The sequence below is a fragment of the Coffea eugenioides genome, chromosome 1 (genome assembly GCF_003713205.1).
Source record: "Coffea eugenioides isolate CCC68of chromosome 1, Ceug_1.0, whole genome shotgun sequence".
In the NCBI taxonomy this organism is placed as follows: domain Eukaryota; kingdom Viridiplantae; phylum Streptophyta; class Magnoliopsida; order Gentianales; family Rubiaceae; genus Coffea; species Coffea eugenioides.
The window spans coordinates 51,258,016-51,280,842 of record NC_040035.1 but is presented as its reverse complement, the minus strand read 5'-3'; the positions used below and the strand labels follow the sequence as shown (position 1 = coordinate 51,280,842).

Sequence of the window (22,827 nt, the reverse complement as noted above, 5' to 3'; positions counted from 1 at the left end):
CACTAGTGTTATTAATTAGAGATGATATGATTGAACCTGTTAATTTTGAGCTTTCTAAAACTTTATTCCTTTACAAGTTAATTTATTAGAAGCAGAAAGGGCGTAAAAGTTGAAAATTAAATTAAGCAACTGCTTCTATTATTTAGTTCACAAGTGTAATTGTGTTTGAGCATCTACGAGACTAATACATCTTCATTCGGACAACAGTCTTGGAGTTGCGCTGTTACCTTTGAGCTTATTTTTCTTATAGTGATTATTGGGGAAAAAGTTTCAGTTGCATACTTTGATGAGTATCTCTGCAGCATAATCTTTAGATGGGTATGAGAAATTGTAAGATGCATCTTAGATGGCTCAAAGCTAGGATTGGCCCTAAAAGTATGGAGATCTCACAATTTGGACTGAAATTTCAATTGAATCTTTGGAAAATAGATATTTTATATTTAATTTTATTGTGAAATAATGTTTTCTTATCCATGGTAGGGAGTGGCAGGTCTGGATGTTGGTAGACTTTATTTCGGTTCAATAGAGTGGAGTGCGGTATGATCGATAGAGGTGATTCTGAACGTGAGGCAGAGAAATTTGGCACTTGAAAGATGAAAATCTATATATTGATGTAATTATGGTCCATTTCATTATTCTTGGGTTTTGGCAAATTTTCAAAAGGATTTGACAAGTGAAACTATGTGGTATGTGAATATACAATTGGTATTAGATTGCAGTTCAGAAGGTATATGTGTGTTTTATCTATGCACTGTATTTGAATTTAGATATTGGAGGTTGTAGAGAGGGTACTGTCTATGTCACATAACCATTATGTTGTAAATTAATTCCAATTATACATTTTGAAAGAGGGGATGTATTATTTAAGTTTATCAAAGTGTAGGTAAATTAAGGTTAATTATAGGGGAGAAGATACTACGTACCCGAATGAAAACAACGAATTAAGACCGCAAAAGTCTCAATCATGAGCAAATAAATTCTAGACTATATTCTAACATTTCGATAACTAATTCAGTAATTTAATTATCTTGCACATGTTACGAAGTTTTTTGTTGTGCTAACTTATTAATGCAAAGTTTTTTCTCTTTCCCTTTGGAACTTTTCCCTTGTTTCCCTTTCATTCTTAATCCGTCAAGGTTCGAAATTAGTTTTCCACGAACGAAATGCTTGCTTTTCTAGCTAAGGATGGCAACGGGGCGGGGTTGAGTCCCCCCCTGTCCCGCTACCTACTAATTCCCCCCTACTCTCGCTTTGTGCCCCGCCCTGCCTTGCCCCGCTTCCTCCGTGGGAGCACCTGCAGGATTAATAAAAATTTATTATATAATTTTATTATAGTTAAATTTTAGTAAATAATCAAGTATTAAAATATCAACATATCACCAAGTTATTATTCATTGTAATTTCACAATTGAAACTCATAAAAACAACCAAATAAAAGTTACTTGAATACAATCTAACGTGATGAAATAAATACAACTAAAATAGTTAAGTTTTCACTTTTGGCACAAATACAATCACTAATTCATTATTGTGCTTGTGCTTTTTTTTTGAAAAAAAAAATTGTTATTGTATTAAGTGTAATTAGGAATTTAGTATAACTAATTAATAATTTCTATTAGTAGACATATATAATTATTAGTATAATTGATAATATCAATTATATTACATATACTAATATACATTATGTAATACATATAACTAATAATATCATTATCATAAGTTTGTAACTAATTAAATTAAATATTATATATAATTATATACATTTAGTTATTTATTTATTTATATTTTTTAGCGGGTGGCGAGGTAGGGGATGGGGCAGGGCCCGCCCCATTTCTAAACCGGGGGAAAAGTTCCCCCCGGCCCTGCCCCAATCCACACCCCATTGCCATCCGTAGCTATAGGGAAAATGTCCTAGGCAAAATGTACATAGCTATTGATGCTTGAGTACGTACTTCGAGAGGCTGCTTGGTTATTTACATATCAGTCTCATACTACGGCTGTTTAAGAGGATTCTTGTAACATAAACTTGCTTCAGATTGCTATTTTTTTTCCAAGAAAATGACAATTTTCCTGAACAACAACAAAGACAAGATTTCTCTACCCGTCTTACCGTTTAGATTTCAACCGTATGTACTTCTTCTTTTTTTCCCAAACGATAACATGAACAACCGTATGTACTTCACTTGGTATAAAAGTGTTTGGAATATTATTATTATTTTTTTGGCCAGTAACTATACATTGTATAATCTACTTTATCCTAAAAATGCTTGGAATATTGTCGATAACCGCTTTTGATATTCAGACTTGTAAATATTTGAGGTTCTTCATCCGCTTGGGGCCTTGACTGTTCTTTGATGCTTATATTAGTCTAAGTCCTGTCACGCCCTAGGCCCGTAGGCCCAAGACACGACTGAGATTCAGCAACCAAGTTCAATTTTTTGGTTTTCATTCTCACTAGTTCAAAATGGATATTTTAAATTAGATTTGAATGCTCACACCCTATTTGTGTATTGTATTAGTTTATAGCACTAACTTATTCGCCGTGAGATGGGGTGTTACATTTATCCCTTTTTTTTAGGCTTTGCGTCTTCTGATCCAATCTCATCTCATGCAGAGACCATGTGAGATTCACTCCGATGTCATAATGTCACACCAAATCAGAATCTCAATGTCCAAGTCCAATTATTTAGACTCCGTCCTTGTTTGCTCAAAACAAATGTTTTAAGTTGGATTTGAATGCTCAAATTCTACCTATGTAGTAAGCTTATTCTACATACACACATATGCCAAAAAATTATAAAGAGCGCATATATCTTACCTTACCTATGTAAAAGTGGGAATGAATATATAAACACTAATGAACAGTTGCAGTGGTTTCAACCCGGTTGGTTATGTTGTTGCTTCTTTGAACTGCACGGGTGTTGGGGTCTTTTGGTGCTGCCTGGGTTGGGCTTCTTAAGAGATCAGTGATGCCCATGTGGAGCGGTGGGCTTGTGTATGTATAAAATCGCTACATAATCTTTTTTCTAATTTTCTTTTCCAATCTAAAGTTACTCATTTCTCACAGTATGAAGATGCCTGCATTTTCGCAGTATATATAAAATCGCTACATAATCTTTTTTCTAATTTTCTTTTCCAATCTAAAGTTACTCATTTCTCACAGTATGAAGATGCCTGCATTTTCACAGTATATATAAAATCGCTACATAATCTTTTTTTCTAATTTTCTTTTTCAATCTAAAGCTACTCATTTCTCACAGTATGAAGCTGCCTGCATTTTTTTAATGTCAAATCGTTACATAATCATCTCCTTCATACCTTTTTTTTCTTCCGACCTAAATCTTTTGCTTCATATTTGCAACTTGTCCAGAATATAAAAGCCAAAAAGATTCGCCCTTACACCTTTAGGATGTCGATCTCAAGTTTTGAAATTAATATAAGCAACATGAGGGTTTTTCCAAACCACAAGTAAGGAAATGCTCAAAGGTCTTGTATATCCCAAAAAAAATTGATTGGAATGGCTAAAAATGCTCAAAGGTCTTGTATGTCCAAAATAATTTGTTTGATTGGGACGGCTAAAAGTGCTCCAAGGTACCGCATGTCCCAAAAAAAAAAAAAATCTATAGCCATGTTTGCAGATCTTGATGACTTGATTCTATTGCCTGCGTTTGTGATTTAGCTTTGCGTTTGGGGTTGGTTTTTCTTGGTACAAAAGTTGGTTTTAGTGCCCAGCGAGCGTCAAATATCTCAATTTTTATGATTTTTTTTCAAGTTTTATAAATTTAATCTTTTCTATTCCATAGAAACTCTTTTACACAAGTAAAATAGGATGCATGCTATGTATACAAAAGAGAAATTTGTATTTTGAATAAAAATTATGTGTCATGCGTCCAAACCTACTAGTGTAAAAAAAAAAAAATTCACTAAACATAACCCTATTTAGGAATACGTGTGACTCGTGAATCATAACCCTATTTATAGATAACTTTCCTATTATCTTTTAGATTCCTATTTCAACCCATCATAGAAAATATAAATTACCCTTAAATAAAGAATCACATCCTATTAGATACATTAAAGTTCAAAGTATGATTGATCATTTTAATTGAATTTAATCTTATTTAATGGTCTAAGTCCAACGTTGGCTTAACGATGCAATAATTAATGCTATATTAAGAAGGTTAGATAACCTGATTTCAAATATCTTGTTTCTCCGTATAACGAGGAAAAAACACACGCACAAACATGACATAGCAGCAAAATAACGAATCTAGGTACCAGACGCATGGCGTCCGGGCAGGCAAAACTAGTCTATCTATCATTATGCTGAAAGACAGTGTGAGTTGCCTTATGAACAGTGAATGTGGACTGGTTTTGGAATAATTTCCAGCAAGTTGGTGGTCCTTTGGTCTGTTAGCTACGCGTGAACCTCGTGGAAATTGGTCCAGCCATCTGTGCACCCTTGGATTGCTTCCAATTCAAAATTTGACCATCGATCATCATTTAGGAACGTTAGGTGCTAGAGTTGAAACGGTGGATGGTGGGTGGGGGGACCTTGCTGCCGATTGATTTTGATGCATGCATGCATTCCTTCAGACTGGGGCCGTTTGGATCCCTTGTTTTTTGGGCTGTTTTTGAAAAATTGTTTTTCACATTCCAAATGCTACAGTAAATGTGTATTTCCAAAACAACTTCAAAAACATCATATCCAAACATTATATCAAAAACAACTACATATGTATATTTCAATTATGTATATTATATAAATTATATTAAAATAAATTGAAATATACAAATTGAAAATTATATATTATATAAATATTTATATACATTAATATTATACATAATATTGTATATTATACATAATATAATATAATAAACATAATATGTAATATTGTATACATAAATGTGTAACTATTTATACATAATATATTATGTACATTATATTATAATATATACATTATTAATGTATAATATTATTATGTACATTATTGTGTATAATAATGTATAATAATGTTATGTATAATATTTAATATACATAATATGTAATAATGTAATAATGTATATTGTCGCACCTCATTTTTCGCGATGGAAAAGAAAGTGTTTATAAAAGATGTGATTTATTAATAATAAATGAAAAAAGGACCTAGAATGAGACTTTGAAAAATGCGACGATTTGGATCCAAAATTTAGTCAAAAAGGGTTTTTTTTAAATTTAAAAAAAAAAAAAAGAGGAGTCGCCACTTGGTATTGAGTTTTGGTGTACCAAATCACCCAAAAAGTGTATTTAAATAAAATAAAATAAAACCCTTTTCGACAACTCCAGGTCTTTGAAAAACAAGAGAAAATGGATTCGGGAGTCACGGTTGAAGAAAGGGAAGGCAAAGGTTCGATTAACTCAAACCTAAGGCACCCTTTCAACCTAATCTAAGCTAGTTGCGAGGTTTAGCCCAAAATTTTCCTAATCTAACCCTTAATTTTATCATATTTGAATGTTTTCTACATGAATGCAAAAATAAAATATCGAAAAGGACAAAATGTTCATTCAAGGGTTTAATTGAACCAATCGCATTTATTGCGAAGGCCAAAATGAATCCTTGAAGGTGTCACGAGGATGCAAATGATGAAAAAAAAGAAAATAAAAGAAAAGAAAAGAAATTAAATTATATACATATATATAATTGATCAAAGAAAAAGGGAATGCAGCATAAAGGGTACGGGAGGCGAAAAAACTCGTGACATAATTTTCTTATACATGGATTAACAGGGTATTTAAACTAGAAAGTTATAATCACCCATTTCCCATGTTTGAAAAATAATTATCCTAACATGAAAAAGCAAATGAACTAGTTTAAATGAGATGCAATTCTAAATGACATGATTAGCACCTATAGCGGGTAGGGGATAATATAATAGGGAATATCATGCAAATGAGAAAAGATCCTAAAAATGAAAATATGCATGAAAATGTAGTGAATAGCATACAAAGATGAATCTAGCGCAAGATGACCTAAAGGGTCTAGCATTGGACTAGCCCATTTCTAAAAGTCCTTACTAGCGTTGGACTAGCAAGTAAGCGGAGGGAGAAACCACAACTAGCGTTGGACTAGTGTGGTGACGTCATGCATTAACAATTCATAGTGAAACAAATAAAACATAAATTAAAACAAATAAACACATAAGAGCACGTAGCACATAACACGTAAACATAATATCTAGATGCCAAAATCCTAAGAAAAGCGGATAAAACACATAACACATAAACCACATAAACACGCAACCTATCTATTACATCGGGGAGCACCTAACTACAATCTAGGAGGGAAAAATATAATAAAACAAATCTAATTATCCTATCTATTACATTTTTGAGGTATTTAAATACCTCTCGAATCATTATAAAAACTAACTAACATATATAAGAAAATTTGAATGAATATTTAAATCAAATAAATAAAGCATATAAAAATATATAAACACATAGGAACACATAGGAGCACATAAGAGCACGTAATTGACATTGAAATAATAAAATAGGAGTACCTCCCGTTTGAAGTGGTGACTAAGTGGAGTCAAATTATCCTATTTATACTCACAATGAACAAAAGAATCATGGCACCAATTTAATTGAAAAAATAATAATAATAAAAGTACTAAATTCACACTAATATGTCAAACGTAAATAAATTTAAGAATATTTAAAAATTACAAGTTAAACATACTCAAAAGTAACATAATTAGCTATTAAAAAAAAGAAGCAATCATAATAAAGAGAGTCAAAATTCACTAGGGACTGAATTGCAAAAAATTGAAAACTTTTGGGGACAAAAATTATATTTTTCCAAAGTTCAGGGGTCAAAATTAAATGAAAGATAAAATTCAGGGACCAAAATGCAATTAAATTAAGGACCTTAGTGAAACAAATTTAAAATGTTCTGGGCCGAAGTAAAAATATCCCAAAGATCAGGGGCTAAAGTGCAAATCGTAATCAGATCTTCTTAAGAAAACCGGCCACTGGGCCATTCTCTATTTCTTTGGGCCGAAAACTACCTAAGCCCAACCGAAAGTCCAAACCAAAACACAAGGCCAGCCCGTCTTTTGTCACTCAGATCCAACCAAAATAAAGGCATGGGCTCTGACCTTCTAGCCCAAACGAAACCCAAAAGAAATAAAACAAAAGTCCATTCCCCAAACCCAACCAAAATAACCACAAGCCCACCTAAAACAAATAGCCCATTTCCTTTTTCTTCTTCTTTTCTTTTCTTTCTTTTCTTTCTCCTTCTCCCCATCCGTTTCCTCTTCTTCTTGTTCGGCCAGCTGAAGAAAACTTCAGCTGGTGGCCATGGAGGCTGCCGGTGGCGCCGCCGCCGCCGACCGCCACCGCCGACCGCCACCGCCGGTGACCTCTCCGGTCACCAAAAAATCCTCAAAATACACCCCCTCACTCGATTTTTCGCGTAGGTTCCATTTCCGGAGTTAATTTTTACAAAAGATGATCCGAAGGTGGCCGAAAAGCAAAAAGTCAGTCCAGTTTTTTTATTTTTAAAACACTATATCTTTCACCAAAAATCACAAAAATTATACCATAACACTCCTTGCAACTTCTACGATACAACTATAATCTTAATTTGACAAGAAAACAACATAAAATGGCCAAAATAAAGCAAAACAGCCCCTAAAATTCTTTTTGGCATTTTTTCAAACAATTAACATGCATTCACAATAAACCTTTCCTTTTCCTAAATCTGGTTCATGCCATTTCCCAAATTTCAGCAACACAACAATTACAATAAAAAACCAGCAAAAGCAAGATAAATTAAAACCAAAATGTATCTCATATGCCTTAAAAAAAAACTGGAAAGTACCTCAATGAAAGTGAAATTGCCTTGGCTGAAGCTTCTCTGATGCCTGTGGGTGTGTTGGGAGAAAAAAAGAAAAAGGAACCGAGAGGGAGAGAGCCGAGAGTCCCAGTGAGAGTTGGAGTCTTTTTTCTTGTTGTGGCTTGTCCTCTGTCTGTTAAGAGCTAGCCGAGAGAGGGAGGGAAAATTTTTTCTTTTTTTTTTTTTCGGTTGAGAGCCCAGAGAGAGAGCCGAGAGCCTCCCTTCTTTTCCTTGTCTGTTTTTCCCTCCTTTTTCCAGAGAGAGCCGAGAGGGACTTGTAGCCAAAAATGGAGCTTGTGTGTAGGATCCCCCAAAATGATGATTTCTCAACTAATGAAAAGACAAGTCCATGGCCATTGAGTGTGAAATGGGTTAATAGTTAATTTGGTGAAACAAAATGATCAAAAATGATTTTTTTTGATTTTTTGTTTTTTTGTTTTTTTGTTGTTTTGTTGTTTTTTTTTTCTTTTCGTAAAGCAAACCTGCAAAAATGAGAAAATGCACATTAAAATGCAAGAAAATAAATAACTTATTAAATAGAAAAATCCTGAGAAAATATTAAAAATTGACAAAAATTTGGTGTCTACATATATTATATTATATATATACAATATTATGTATATTATACAAATTCAAAATTACATATTATATATTTATATACTATATATTACATGAATATTTATATAATGAAATATACAATAAATATTACAATTTGAAATATTATATAAACACCATATTTATAATATTATAATATTTATAATTAATATTGATGTATATTATATATATTAAATATTTATATATTTATTTATACATATTATAAATATTTTATTTTATTTAAAAAAAAAATTTATATATTTATATGAATATTATACATTATATAAATTATATATTATATAATATATAATATATATTATACATTTATATAAATGTACATTTATACATAATATATATATTAATGTATATTTATAATATATGTTTATATTATGTATTATATATAATATAATACATTTATAATACATTTATACATTTATATTAATATACATAATATTAATTTTACATTTATACATAATATTAATACATTTGTACATTTATATTAATTATATTAATACATTTATACATAATATTAATATATACTAATAAAATTATAATTTACATATTTATATAATATTCATTTGTAATTTATTGTTTTATAATAATATACACTTATACATTTATAAATATATTTATATTATGTATTATATATAATATAATACATTTATATATTTTTATATAAATACATAAATATATTTATTTATAAATGTATTATAAATGCATAAATGTATATTTATATAAAAATATAAAATTTATAATTTATAATTTATACATTTATACATTTATATAATATTCATTTATAATTTATAATTTATAATAATATACACTTATACATTTATAAATATATTTATATTATGTATTATATATAATATAATACATTTATATATTCTTTAGCGAATATATAAATACATTTATTTATAGATTTTTATAAATGTATTATAAATGCATAAATGTATATAAAAATTATAAATTATAAAAATACCCAAAAATATGTTTTAAAAATACCTCTAAAAATAATCCAAAAAAACATCTACAGTAAAAGTTTTTCATATAGTTTTTGAAAAACAACCCCAAAAACAACTAATCCAAACGGACTTGTATTTCAAAAATGAAATGCTATAGTGCTGTTTTTGAAAAACAACCCCAAAAACGGCTAATCCAAACGGAGCCCAGTTGCTTACTAACTTGCTATTGATATCAAATGTATTACCAAAATAAACAAGAAGTTATACACAACAATCATTGTGCAGAAAGGTTCGACTGTAGCGTAATTTCCAGCAACTTGGGGGGTCTATTGTTTTGTTAGGTACCTCGTGGGAAATTGGTGGCGTTCAATTAGTTAACCTTTGCAAGTTGGTGCGTTTTGGGAAAACAAAAAACACGTAGACCCATTTGCATGTTTGTAAACGTTGTAATTATTTGTACTCTTTCATTTCTTTTGTCAAACTTTGGGCCCACCAAAATGTGGGCGTAGCTTTTGGTGCTTTTTGGGCCATTCATATTCAATCATTTTGCCATTTCCAGCAGCATCAACATTTGCCAATGCCAAGTTGACATGTCAAACCATCACCATCCCCACTTCAATCTATTATCCATGCTCTTCCTGTTCAATTCCGGATAATTTTTTTTTTTTTAAAAAAAAAAGTGCAAAGGGAAGGGGAAAATGGTAAAGGGGCTCTAAAATGAGAAATTTGAAACCTACCAAGGTGGTAAATCACATATTGCATCGATGCTCGACAACTTTATATCATTGTCCTTGACCTTTTGCCTTTGAAATTATACTACGATTTTTCGTGGCAACTTGGCGCTTTTTGGCTTGGAAGTGCAATGTGACGTTGAAACTTGAAGGAAGGGCACCGTCACATAAAAATCATTTTGCCGACTGTACTCTAACTTGTACATGTAACAACAGCCCCAGCTAATTTTTCTTTTTTCCATTTAGGGGCATTCCTAACCAAAAGGCTAGACTAATCTCCTAAGATTATATAGAGTTTTATCTCAAGAATACACAACACGAGGTAATACACGAAGGCTGATCACCGGACCTACTGGTAACTATCAGGTTATGGAATCAGTCAGACTACTCGCGACAGCACAGCCCCAACTAACGAAGACGCATAAATTACTCAAACTGCAAAATATCCATTAAAAGCTCTTATTACAGGAAGGATTTTAACATCTTTACAGTCGCAAGATGAGATTAACCAGACATCATCATCCAACTTTTTTGAGTAAAATAGATTAATCTCCTCCCCACACAAATTGGGAAGTTTTATTTTATTTTTTTGGCAAAGTTCAATTTTTTGATGTATTCAATATTGTTTAATGCGTTATGCCGTGCTAGTGATCATTGGATGCTGTTTCTTTCTTTTCTTTAATGAATACAAATTTCTAAATCGTTTATGTTAGTTACCCAGTCCGATGTAGAGTTTGGCCAATTCCTAGTACTCCTTTTGGGTAAGAATTGCACGGTACTATGTCAAAGTAAATCATCATAACCTTCACTCAACAGAAAAGAAAAAGTTATTCAATAAACTTTAATCATGAAGAAAGCTAGAATTCCTTATACTATATAAGAATGAGTTGTAGTCAAATGAGATTTGAATTTCAACCGTATGAATAGGGGTTTTTGGGAATGTGGAATGTTATATAGTTTTTTTTTTTAAAAAAAACTTTTGGTATAATTGAGGACAGCATGTGTTTAGGTATATTTACTGAAAAATTCTCATTTTGATACATTTAAAATTTTGATTTATGGAAACATATGAATATTTATGGAATATAAAATTATTTTGCAACCATTTTTTCATCGAGTATAACTCATATAAGCTTATGTGTTGGTATAATTACTGAAATAGTGCTATAAACACATTTAATTGAAGTGTGATTTTTGTTGTGCAATTAACACAAAAACTTATTAACACGTTGTGCAATTAACACGGGGGACTTTTTGGAAATGTGGAATGTTATATAGTTTTTTTTTAAACTTTTGGTACAACTGAGGGCAACATATCGACCAATCTTACAGTCAACTTTTGTTAAAGAACTATATCGACCAATTTACAAAAATTAAGAGCTAAATTTGATGTGTTATGATAATTAAGAAATCGCATGAAAAGAGTAAATTTGGAACGAAATTGGATTCTCTTTCCCAAAATGAGTTTTTTAATATTATATTCTGAAACGGGTATCAAATGTTACAAAAAGTTTAAAGCAGAGAAATTAAGTGAGATTTTTCAAAATTTAAGAACATCAAGTGAAAATGTTAGACACCTCAGGGGAGGTCTCTGAAATTATAAGTATACCTTTTTTTATTCAAGACTTCACCATAGGTTTTCACGAGCAATGAGCCAGCATGCATGCAGTAAGTGGGTGGCACATTTTGATTGACGTAGTACAGAAATTCTGCAGTCGTTGTGCTATTGCGATGTAAAACAGTAAAAGTAATAGCTGTACACTCATTTAGTATGATCTTGGTTAAAAAATTCAAGGGGATGCATAGTATATTCGCGTGATTCGGTGGTGATTCAGTTTGTTTCGAATTACCTTAGAACTCTTCAGATCCTCTTTCTCCCCGTATAGGAAGCTATAATATCGACAAAAAAAAAAAAAAAAATACACTCTCATTTAGTGGTAGACCAACTTGTCCTATACATTTGTTCATATCTTTCTCATCAGTACGTGACATCACATTGAAAACAACTAATGGGTAAAGGCCAACTAAACATTGTCCCTTCACCGTTCAGTGAACTGAGTGTGGCAGTCCAAATTCACTAACTCCGGCTTGACACAACAGCAGCAGCAAACCAAGCATCTCCTCTCAAGATAATGTAATAATCACATGGACAATGCTACAAACACATGGTATACCCACGGCGCAACTATGGTGCTTCTAACCAGAGCTGAGCATATAACAATCACAAAACTGTTTGCCAGAGCACACCTACGGTTCCAACCAGTATACTAAGGAAGACAAAAAAAATCGGCCAAAAAAAAAAAAATAGCTTTGAAGAAGATACCTACCTAGCACACGGGTCCAACCAGCACATTGGGGAAAGACAAGCAATCAATAATAAAAAGCTGCAGTAAAGAAGATACCTAGCTGTTCATGTGATTTTGTCGCGAAACTCGTTACCAAGAACGTACGTGCTGCATTCAATAACCCAGTCTGAAGGAATGCATGCATGCATCAAAATCAGTCGGCAACAGGGCCCCTCCACTAACTGCATCGGACGACCACCACCTACCGTTTCAACTCTAGCACCCAACGTTCCTAAATGATGACCAGCTGTCAAATTTTGAATTGGAACCAATCCAAGGGTGCACAGATGGCTGGACCAGTCTTCTTGAAGTTCACGCGTAGCTAACAGAACAGAAGACCGCCAAGTTGCTGGAAATTATGCTATAACCAGTCCACATTCACTGTTCATAAGGCAACTCACACTTTCAGCATAATGATAGATAGACTGGTTTTGCAGCGCAGACTTCATGCGTCAGATGGTTGAGATTCCTTATTTTACTATCGTGTTATGTTTGTGCCTGTGTTTTTTCCTCACTGCACGGAGAAATAAGACCTTTGAAATCCAACATTGGACTTTCTCTATCTCTGTTTGGACCCAGCCCACATATGATTTTTTTTTTTTTTTATCTTTTTGGTTAATCCCAGATGGGGTAGTTTACTATAATGTAGGAGGGGCAAAAACCTGACCTCCAGTCGTATGTATATGAGGCCTACGCATGATTAAGATCATCGTTATATTCGTTGTGGATGTAGAGAGTAATTTGGGGCAAACTTATTAGTATAAACTTTAGTAGTGGGAGCCTTTTGGCATTGTTCTAAAATTCCTATGAATTTTGCACCTTGTGATCAATTTAATATCAGATTTTATATCATATTGGTTGTTGCTCCAAAATATATAGTAGGAGGATCAGTAGCGCATTAATATTTTTCATAAGAAGTAACAATCAAAATTCCCTAAAAAAAAAAAATAAAGCGAAGCAGAATGCCTTTCTCCATATAAAAGTACTTTTTTTTAATAAAAAAAATTGGGGTAATCAAGTTGCTTACTAACTTGCTATTGATATCAAATGTATTACCATTCCCTAACAGGTAATTTATTCCCTAATCTTTAGTGCCCTCATTTCCCTACTACATTATTTTGTAAAGTGTCGAATTAATTAATTAGGTACACCCTAAGGTAAAATTAACACATAACCAAACTATAGTGCTTCAGACCCATTGAATTCTATTTCGACATATAAATTTCAAAATTCAAAACCTGCAATGACGAGCCATTGAATTCTGTTCCTTTCAAAAGTGCGGGGATGTACTCTGAACTTGCAACAAATGGCAGAGAAAAATAACAAACAAACTTGAAGTCGTAGCAGAATGGCTTAAAGTACTTGCATCTAAGTAAGGAACGACATAATACTTGAAAATAATAATATTGGTATCAAATCCAATGTAGGATCATCTAATTTTATTTATGCTATTCAAGTAAAACAACATGAAATTTGCCACAAATTTGATAGTTTTTTTTTTTTATTTTTTATTTCAAAGGTTCAAATAGCTCGACTGAGCAGACATGGAGCAATGTGTATGTAACGTAACTGTAGATATGTCGACAACATAAAGAGAAATAACTCAATTCACCCTTGAGGAGTTTCGAAGCTCTGAGTATGCACGGCAGCAACTCAGGATTACCAGATTGTGATGCTGATGCATAATATATGAATGCTTATCATAGTTATAAGTATTTCATTTTCCTGTTGTCATGCTTGGACATGTTTAAGCATCCAAAGAGGCATAAGCAAGCAGCACCTCATTTTCTTCCAATAGTGACATGTCCAACTCTTTTAGGATAAGATGTGCATATATTCCATTACCATCTTCCATGTCTATCAATATCAAAATGTTGGCATTTTGCCCTGGAATGATTGCTGGGTATACCAGCGAAGGTGTTCCCCAGCCAAAATCAACACCATAAAATGGAAACCTACACCAGCTTGAGCACGCGTAGAAGTCAGAGTTGTGTGTTTCAATTGCTGCTGTCGGCGGTGCTGAATGGGATGCTTTTAGCTTATTAGGAATGGCATTGATGTTTTCTGCGCACTCCTTGCGCAATTTTGTTTTGCCTTCCCTCAGTTTATTAACTAACTCTGGTAATTTAACTTCAGCATTGTTGTCAACTGATGTCCGGAAATAGGTGACAAAATTCCCAACTGAATTTTGTGGAAGTGGAGGGACAATTATTTGTCGAAAATTCACAGCATTAAAGAAGATTGATGGGCGGATGTGTGATCCCGAGTTTGCCTTTGATGCTGCAGACATAAAACAACTGTAAAGTAGGGCTGACACAACTTCAAACCGAGTAGGGTTTTCTACTCCTGAGTTAAGAGCAGCAGCCTTGAGTTCTCCAATTTTAGAAGCATGGAACGCCAATATCCTTTTCGCGTACTTCCCTTGATCCGGCTTAGGAGGAAATAGGTCTAGATATTGCTGACCGTCAACAGGGGGGAACAGAGAACCTCCGTGAAGATGAGGAGATGGGATGTCACTCGTTTGACGAGCTATTGCTGCCCAATCATTCATGAAAGTTGATACGCTGGATGCATCAGCAATCCAGTGATTTATAGACACACTCAATACTATGCCTCCACAGTTGAAAGAACTGAGCTGAACAAATACTAGACTACGATGATTAGCTGAGGCTGGCCCGGAGAATAGAGATCTAGCAAAGATAAGATCTTGCACTTTTTCAGAACTTGAACTTAATTGCTTGCGAATCTCAGCCACTCGAGAATTAATTCGGCCTTCAGTAAATTGAGCGCCCATGTCGTTGCAATCAATCAAATAGCCGTTTTTCATCAGCCTTCCGGCGAAAGGGTAATACTGGGCAAGAGCTTTTGAGAGAGAACTTTTAAGCAGTTGTGATATTTCATTGGCAAGCCAACGAGTTCCCTTAATATTAGGATAGAAGAAAGCCAACCGGTTCGGATAGTTTGGTGGCATTGTTTGATCTACCGATGAGAGCTTGTGGTATCTCAAAGGAGGAGGAGTGGGTGAGGAAGGCTTGATGACTGTTTCAGAAATTATCTCAAACTGCAGCGAGGCATCCATCCTGATGAATATTTGCTTGAATGTAGGCCTATACGTCGTATCAATAAGCTTGTGCTGGCTTTGCTAACCTATTACCCTTTTATAGTGTGGTGAACAATGGCATTGTGTTATATTATTATTGGATGTACGATAATTCATTTGAATTTAAATTTAAAATTCAAATTCTACGCATGTCTTATACATTCAATTATAATGATGCATATACTACCAACACACACATATATCTTTATCTTTCCTTATAATATTTTATAATATATAAGAAGACGTTTGGAGGGTTACTGTGCATTTTTTTTCAAACGCTCTCTACAGGGGTATTTTTGTCCTTCTAGGCTTTTGCTTGTGTTTTCTGTCGGAGCTATTAGAACTGGTTGTTGCATATTGTAAGCCTTAGCCGAATGTTAGTGGAACATTGGTTGGTGTGCAGCATTAACAAGCAGCATTAATGAGATATGATGTTTATTTATGTCAGCCAGCTCATTGTCTTGTTTAATTCTTTTATAATCTTTATATCTTACTCTTATCTTATCTTATCTTGGCTCCGTTTGGATTAGCTGTTTTTGGGTTTGTTTTTTAAAAACACCACTGTAACATTTTGAATCTGAAAAACAAGTCCGTTTGGATTAGTTGTTTTTCAAAAACTATATGAAAAACTTTTACTGTAGATTTTTTTAGATTATTTTTAGAGGTATTTTGGAAACATATTTTTGAGTATTTTTAGAATATTATAATTTTTATATTTTTATATAAATATACATTTATGCATTTATAATCCATTTATATTTACAAATGTATAGATGTATATTATTATAAATGAATAAATTATAAATGAATATTATATAAATGTATAAATTATAAATTATAATTTTATATTTTTATATAAATATGCATTTATGCATTTATAATACATTTATAGATATTTATAAATAAATATATTTATATATTCATATAAAAATATATAAATGTATTATATTATATATAATACATAATATAAATATATTTATAAATTTATAACTGTATATTATTATAAATGTATAAATGAATATTATAAATATATTATAAATTATAAGTGTATATTATTATAAATTTATAAATTATAAATGAATATTATAAATGTATAAATTAATATATTATAAATATATATTAATATTATGTAGAAATGTATTTATATAATTAATATAAATGTATATATGTATTGATATTATGTATAAATATAAAATTAATATTATGTATATTAATATAAATGTATAAATGTATTAATATATATAATACATAATATAAATGTATATTTAAATGTATAAGTGTATATTATTAAAAATGTATAAATTATAAATGAATATTATATAAATGTATAAATTAATAAATTATAAATATATATTAATATTATGTAGAAATGTATTAATATAATTAATATAAATGTATACATGTAAATGTATAAATTAATATATTATAAATATATATTAATATTATGTAGAAATGTATTTATATAATTAATATAAATATATATGTATTGATATTATGTATAAATGTAAAATTAATATTATGTATATATTAATATAATATATTAAATGTAATTAATATATAAAATACATAATATAAATATATATTTAAATGTATAAGTGTATATTATTAAAAATGTATAAATTATAAATGAATATTATATAAATGTATAAATTAATAAATTATAAATATATATTAATATTATGTAGAAATATATTAATATAATTAATATAAATGTATACATGTATTAATATTATGTATAAATGTAAAATTAATATTATGTATATTAATATAAATGTATAAATGTATTATATTATATATTATACATAATATAAATGTATATTATAAATAAACATAAATATTTATATATTATGTATAAATGTATAATATATTATACATTATATTATATATAATTTATATAACATATAATATTTATGTAAATATATTATAAATATATAAAAATATATTATAATTGAAATAAAATATTTATAATATGTATGTATAAATATATAATATTAGAAATGTATAATATATATAATATACATTATTATTAATATAATTTATGTATAATATACATAATTGAAATATACATATTAATATATATTATAAAACAAAATTGAATAAATATATTTATAAATTTATATATAAATAAATGTATTTATATAAATATATAATATTTATTTCAATTGATATAATATATATAATATTATACATAATTGAAATAAATATATTTATATTAATATAATATATATATATATAATATACATAATTGAAATATACATATTAAAATACATAATTGAAATATACATATTAAAATATATTAAAATATAATTGAAATATACATATTAAAATATATTAAAATATAATTGAAATATACATATTAAAATACATAATTAAAATATACAAATTGAAATATACTTATTAAAATATACAAATTAAATATACATAATTGAAATATATTTGGAGTTGTTTTTGATATATTGTTTGGATATGGGTGTTTTTGAAGTTGTTTTTGAAATACACATTACTGTAGCATTTGGAATGTGAAAAACAGTTTTTCAAAAACAAGTGCAAAAACACTCAATCCAAACGCAGCCCTTATCTCTTAAACAACATAAAGCCGCGAGCCTCGAGCTACAGTTGATTGTCTTGGTTTCCATGTGATTCTGCAGCCCATTTTGCCCTTTTCTGTCTTTCACCATTGCATCTAAACGTTGCACAGAGCAGCTTTGCCTGCTGTTGCTTCTTTCCTCATTTTAGCTTTTGTCGCCTATTCCGATTCTAGCCTTTTGTCTTGGTTTATTTGTAATTTAGGCGTCAATTTTGTCCTTTTGTTTTTTGTATCTTGCACTGCTCCTGCATCTCCTGTCTTCAGCCGCCTATATCCCAACAAAAAATATGTCTGTTTGGATTGAGTGTTTTTGTGCCTGTTTTTGAAAAACTGTTTTTCACATTCTAAATGTTACAGTAAATGTGTATTTCAAAAACAACTTCAAAAACACCATATCCAAACAATATATCAAAAACAACTCCAAATATATTTCAATTATGTATATTTAATTTGTATATTTTAATAAGAATATTTCAATTTGTATATTTTAATTATGTATTTTAATACGTATATTTCAATTATATTTTAATATATTTTAATTATATATTTTAATATGTATATTTCAATCATGTATTTTAATATGTATATTTCAATTATGTATATTATATATATATATATATATTATATTAATATAAATATATTTATTTCAATTATGTATAATATTATATATATTATATCAATTGAAATAAATATTATATATTTATATAAATACATTTATTTATATATAAATTTATAAATATATTTATGCAATTTTGTTTTATAATATATATTAATATCTATATTTTAATTATGTATATTATATATAAATTATATTAATATTAATGTTTATTATATATATTATACATTTCTAATATTATATATTTATACATACATATTATAAATATTTTATTTTATTTATAATATATTTTTATATATTTATAATATATTTACTTAAATATTATATGTTATATAAATTATATATAATATAATAGATAATATATTATATATTATACATTTATATAAATGTAGATTTATACATAATATATAAATATTTATGTATATTTATAATATACATTTATATTATGTATTATATATAATATAATACATTTATACATTTATATTATATACATAATATTAATTTTACATTAATACATTAATATTAATTATATTAATACATTTCTACATAATATTAATACATATTTATAATATATTAATTTATACATTTATATAATATTCATTTATAATTTATACATTTTTAATAATATACACTTATACATTTAAATATACATTTATATTATATATTATATATAATATAATACATTTATACATTTATATTAATATACATAATATTAATTTTATATTTATACATAATATTAATACATTTATACATTTATATTAATATACATAATATTAATTTTATATTTATACATAATATTAATGCATATATACATTTATATTAATTATATAAATACATTTCTACATATTATTAATATATATGTATAATATATTAATTTATACATTTATAATAATATACACTTATAATTTATAATATATTTATAATATTCATTTATAATTTATACATTTATAATAATATACACTTATTCATTTATAAATATATTTATATTATGTATTATATATAATATAATACATTTATATATTTTTATTTGAATATATAAATTTATTTATTTATAAATATCTATAAATGTATTATAAATGCATAAATGTATATTTATATGAAAATATAAAAATTATAATTTATACATTTATACATTTATATAATATTCATTTATAATTTATACATTTATAATAATATACATTTATACATTTGTAAATATAAATGTATTAAAAATGCATAAATGTATATTTATATCAAAATATAAAAATTATAATATTTTAAAAATACTCAAAAATATGTTTCAAAAATACCTCTAAAAATAATTCAAAAAAATCTACAGTAAAAGTTTTTCATATAGTTTTTGAAAAACAACCCCAAAAATAACTAATCCAAACGGACTTGTTTTTCAGATTCAAAATGCTACAGTGGTGTTTTTGAAAAACAACCCAAAAAACAACTAATCCAAACGGAGTATTGATTTGCTGCAGCATGTATACGTTCAAGGAAATTCTACGCCCATCTGATGAATGCAAATCAATTGTGTTACTCTGCGTTAGCATAATTTCCCTCTACTTTTTAAAAACCTTGCTTCTATAACAAAATCAATCCCTTGTCGATCTACTGAATATAAATCAATTGTACCGCTTTTGATATAAAAAATACTATGTTTACAATATTTGTTAATTTTAAATTGCACAAAACTGCAAGTTATAGAATTATTAGTCTAAAGCTTTCGCATTTTAAGACTAAGTGACATAAAATAAATATAACAAATACAAAATAATAATTAATTACATGATCATTTATTAGTGATTACAGATATTCCCTTTTTGCTTTTTGCTGATTAATCACACATTTATTCTGAAAAATGTAAGATAATTTCCCTGTGTACAATATTTGTTAATTTTAAATTACACAAAACTGCAAGTTATAGAATTATTAGTCTAAAGCTTTCGCATTTTAAGACTAAGTGCTAAGTGACATAAAATAAATATAACAAATACAAACTAATAATTAATTACATGTTCATTTGTTAGTGAATACAGATTTTCCCTTTTTGCTTTTTGCTGATTAATCACACATTTATTCTGAAAAATGTAAGATCATTTCCCTGTGCTCCAAAAATATTACTTTTATCAAATTTCTTTAGGGCATCACTTTTATTCTCTACAAAAATGATGATTAATTAGATAATTGCTTCAAAAATTATAGGATCGTTTCCCCTATTTCATAAATGTTACTTCCGTAATATTTATTGATCAATGAATAATTATGGAAGTAAATATTTTTTCTGCTATCGAAATATTATGGAAGTAAATGACATAGGAATCATCAACTGCTATCATGCTAAAACTCGATGGAATAGAAATAACAAAAGATTGGCCAGAGTTCGCACAGAAACACTTCTTGCATGAAGGAAGTGTCATCCTCTTCATGCAGAGACTTTATCCAACAATCATAATTACGCATCCCTTGTACCTTATTACGCATACCAACTATATGTCCCTTAAATTCTCTTTATTTTCCACCCAGTTATATCTAACAATATAAAAATAAACATATCCAAAATATACCAAATTATTAATTTATCTTAAATTTTAAAAAATAATTTACATTTCATTATTTTAACTAATGTTTCCATCCTATTCATTTTAAAAACTAAAATACAAATCACATCACTATTACTATATCCATTTATAAATATATTAATCTAATCTGCCACATCTCTATGACTCCATCTATGATTCTGACCCTATTATCATACAAAACACTCTAAATATCAATTATTAAATAAATCTTACATTACATATATATATGTACACATACATAAACAAATAAATAAATATATAGTAAACAAACAAAACCACAAAAAATTTAAACACTACAAAAATTTAAACTATTCTATCACCTAAAATAAAATACTAAACACACATACATACATACATACATACATACATACATATTACAAAATATATCATATACCTATAACTATATATTAATACAAAATTCACTCCAACTTTAAGTAACATAAAATAACTCATAAAAACATCAAACAATAAATATTAAAAAATTCTACCACAGATTGCACTGATTAAACTCTATAATTTTCATGTCCAATAATTTTTATTTCTTATAACAAAATTTATACACATCACCTTACTTTCAATAATATCCATTTATCAATAAACTATTAATATTTCAAATCTCTCAGCTCTCAAAATTAATATTATCCTTTATATATTCAGATTCTATTAATTAAAAAAATACAACTTCCATCTATTTCGATCACATTCATTCATAACTAAATCAACATTATCTTTACTTATCCAAAAAAACCTACTTAATTAATAAACACATATTTTACCAACGTGCAATATCAAATTATTTCCAAATTATTAATTTATCTCATCATACAACACCCAAACTATATCAAAATTTGCCAACAAAATATCTATTACCCATTTATTTCTCAGCAAATTTCCAATTCTTTTATATACTCTCCATAGACTTTTCCACTACAACAATACACACTTTCTCATCTTAGCTATCCAAATTATAAAAAAATCATCATCCTAAAATACATAAACTGCCAATGCCCAAAACAAAATAAATTATAACACCGTCAATGTAATTCTTCACCTAATTTTCCATGCTATAAACTTTAAAAAATTAATATATATTCCATTAATTTAAATAATATTTACTCACCCCACAATTAAAATAAAAAAACAAAAATTTTTCAATATTATCCATCAAATCCCTAGATCATATTAATTTTAAAAAACACAATACAAATCAAATCAATTTTACTATATTTATTTATAAATAAATCAATCCAATATATCAATGCTCTATCCACTATTCCAGCTCCATTATCATACAAAATACTATAAATCTATGCTATTAAATAAATCTTTCATTACCCTAATATATTCAATAATGGACACCCCGCGGAACCGCGGGGCACCAAGTCTAGTTTTTTTTTTTTTTTTTTTTTTTTCAATGCTGTGGGTATCTGGACCCATGGACTGGT

General features: G+C 28.5%; 1 protein-coding gene across 1 annotated transcript; it reads right to left on the bottom strand.

The window, feature by feature from the left end:
• Positions 1-13,903: 13,903 nt before the first annotated feature.
• On the bottom strand, positions 13,904-15,648 carry LOC113777510 (acylsugar acyltransferase 3-like). Its single transcript, XM_027322625.1, has one exon. The coding sequence runs from the start codon at positions 15,589-15,591 to the stop codon at positions 14,260-14,262; it is 1,332 nt and encodes a 443-aa protein (XP_027178426.1). The 5' UTR covers positions 15,592-15,648; the 3' UTR covers positions 13,904-14,259.
• Between the last annotated feature and the right edge of the window lie 7,179 nt (positions 15,649-22,827).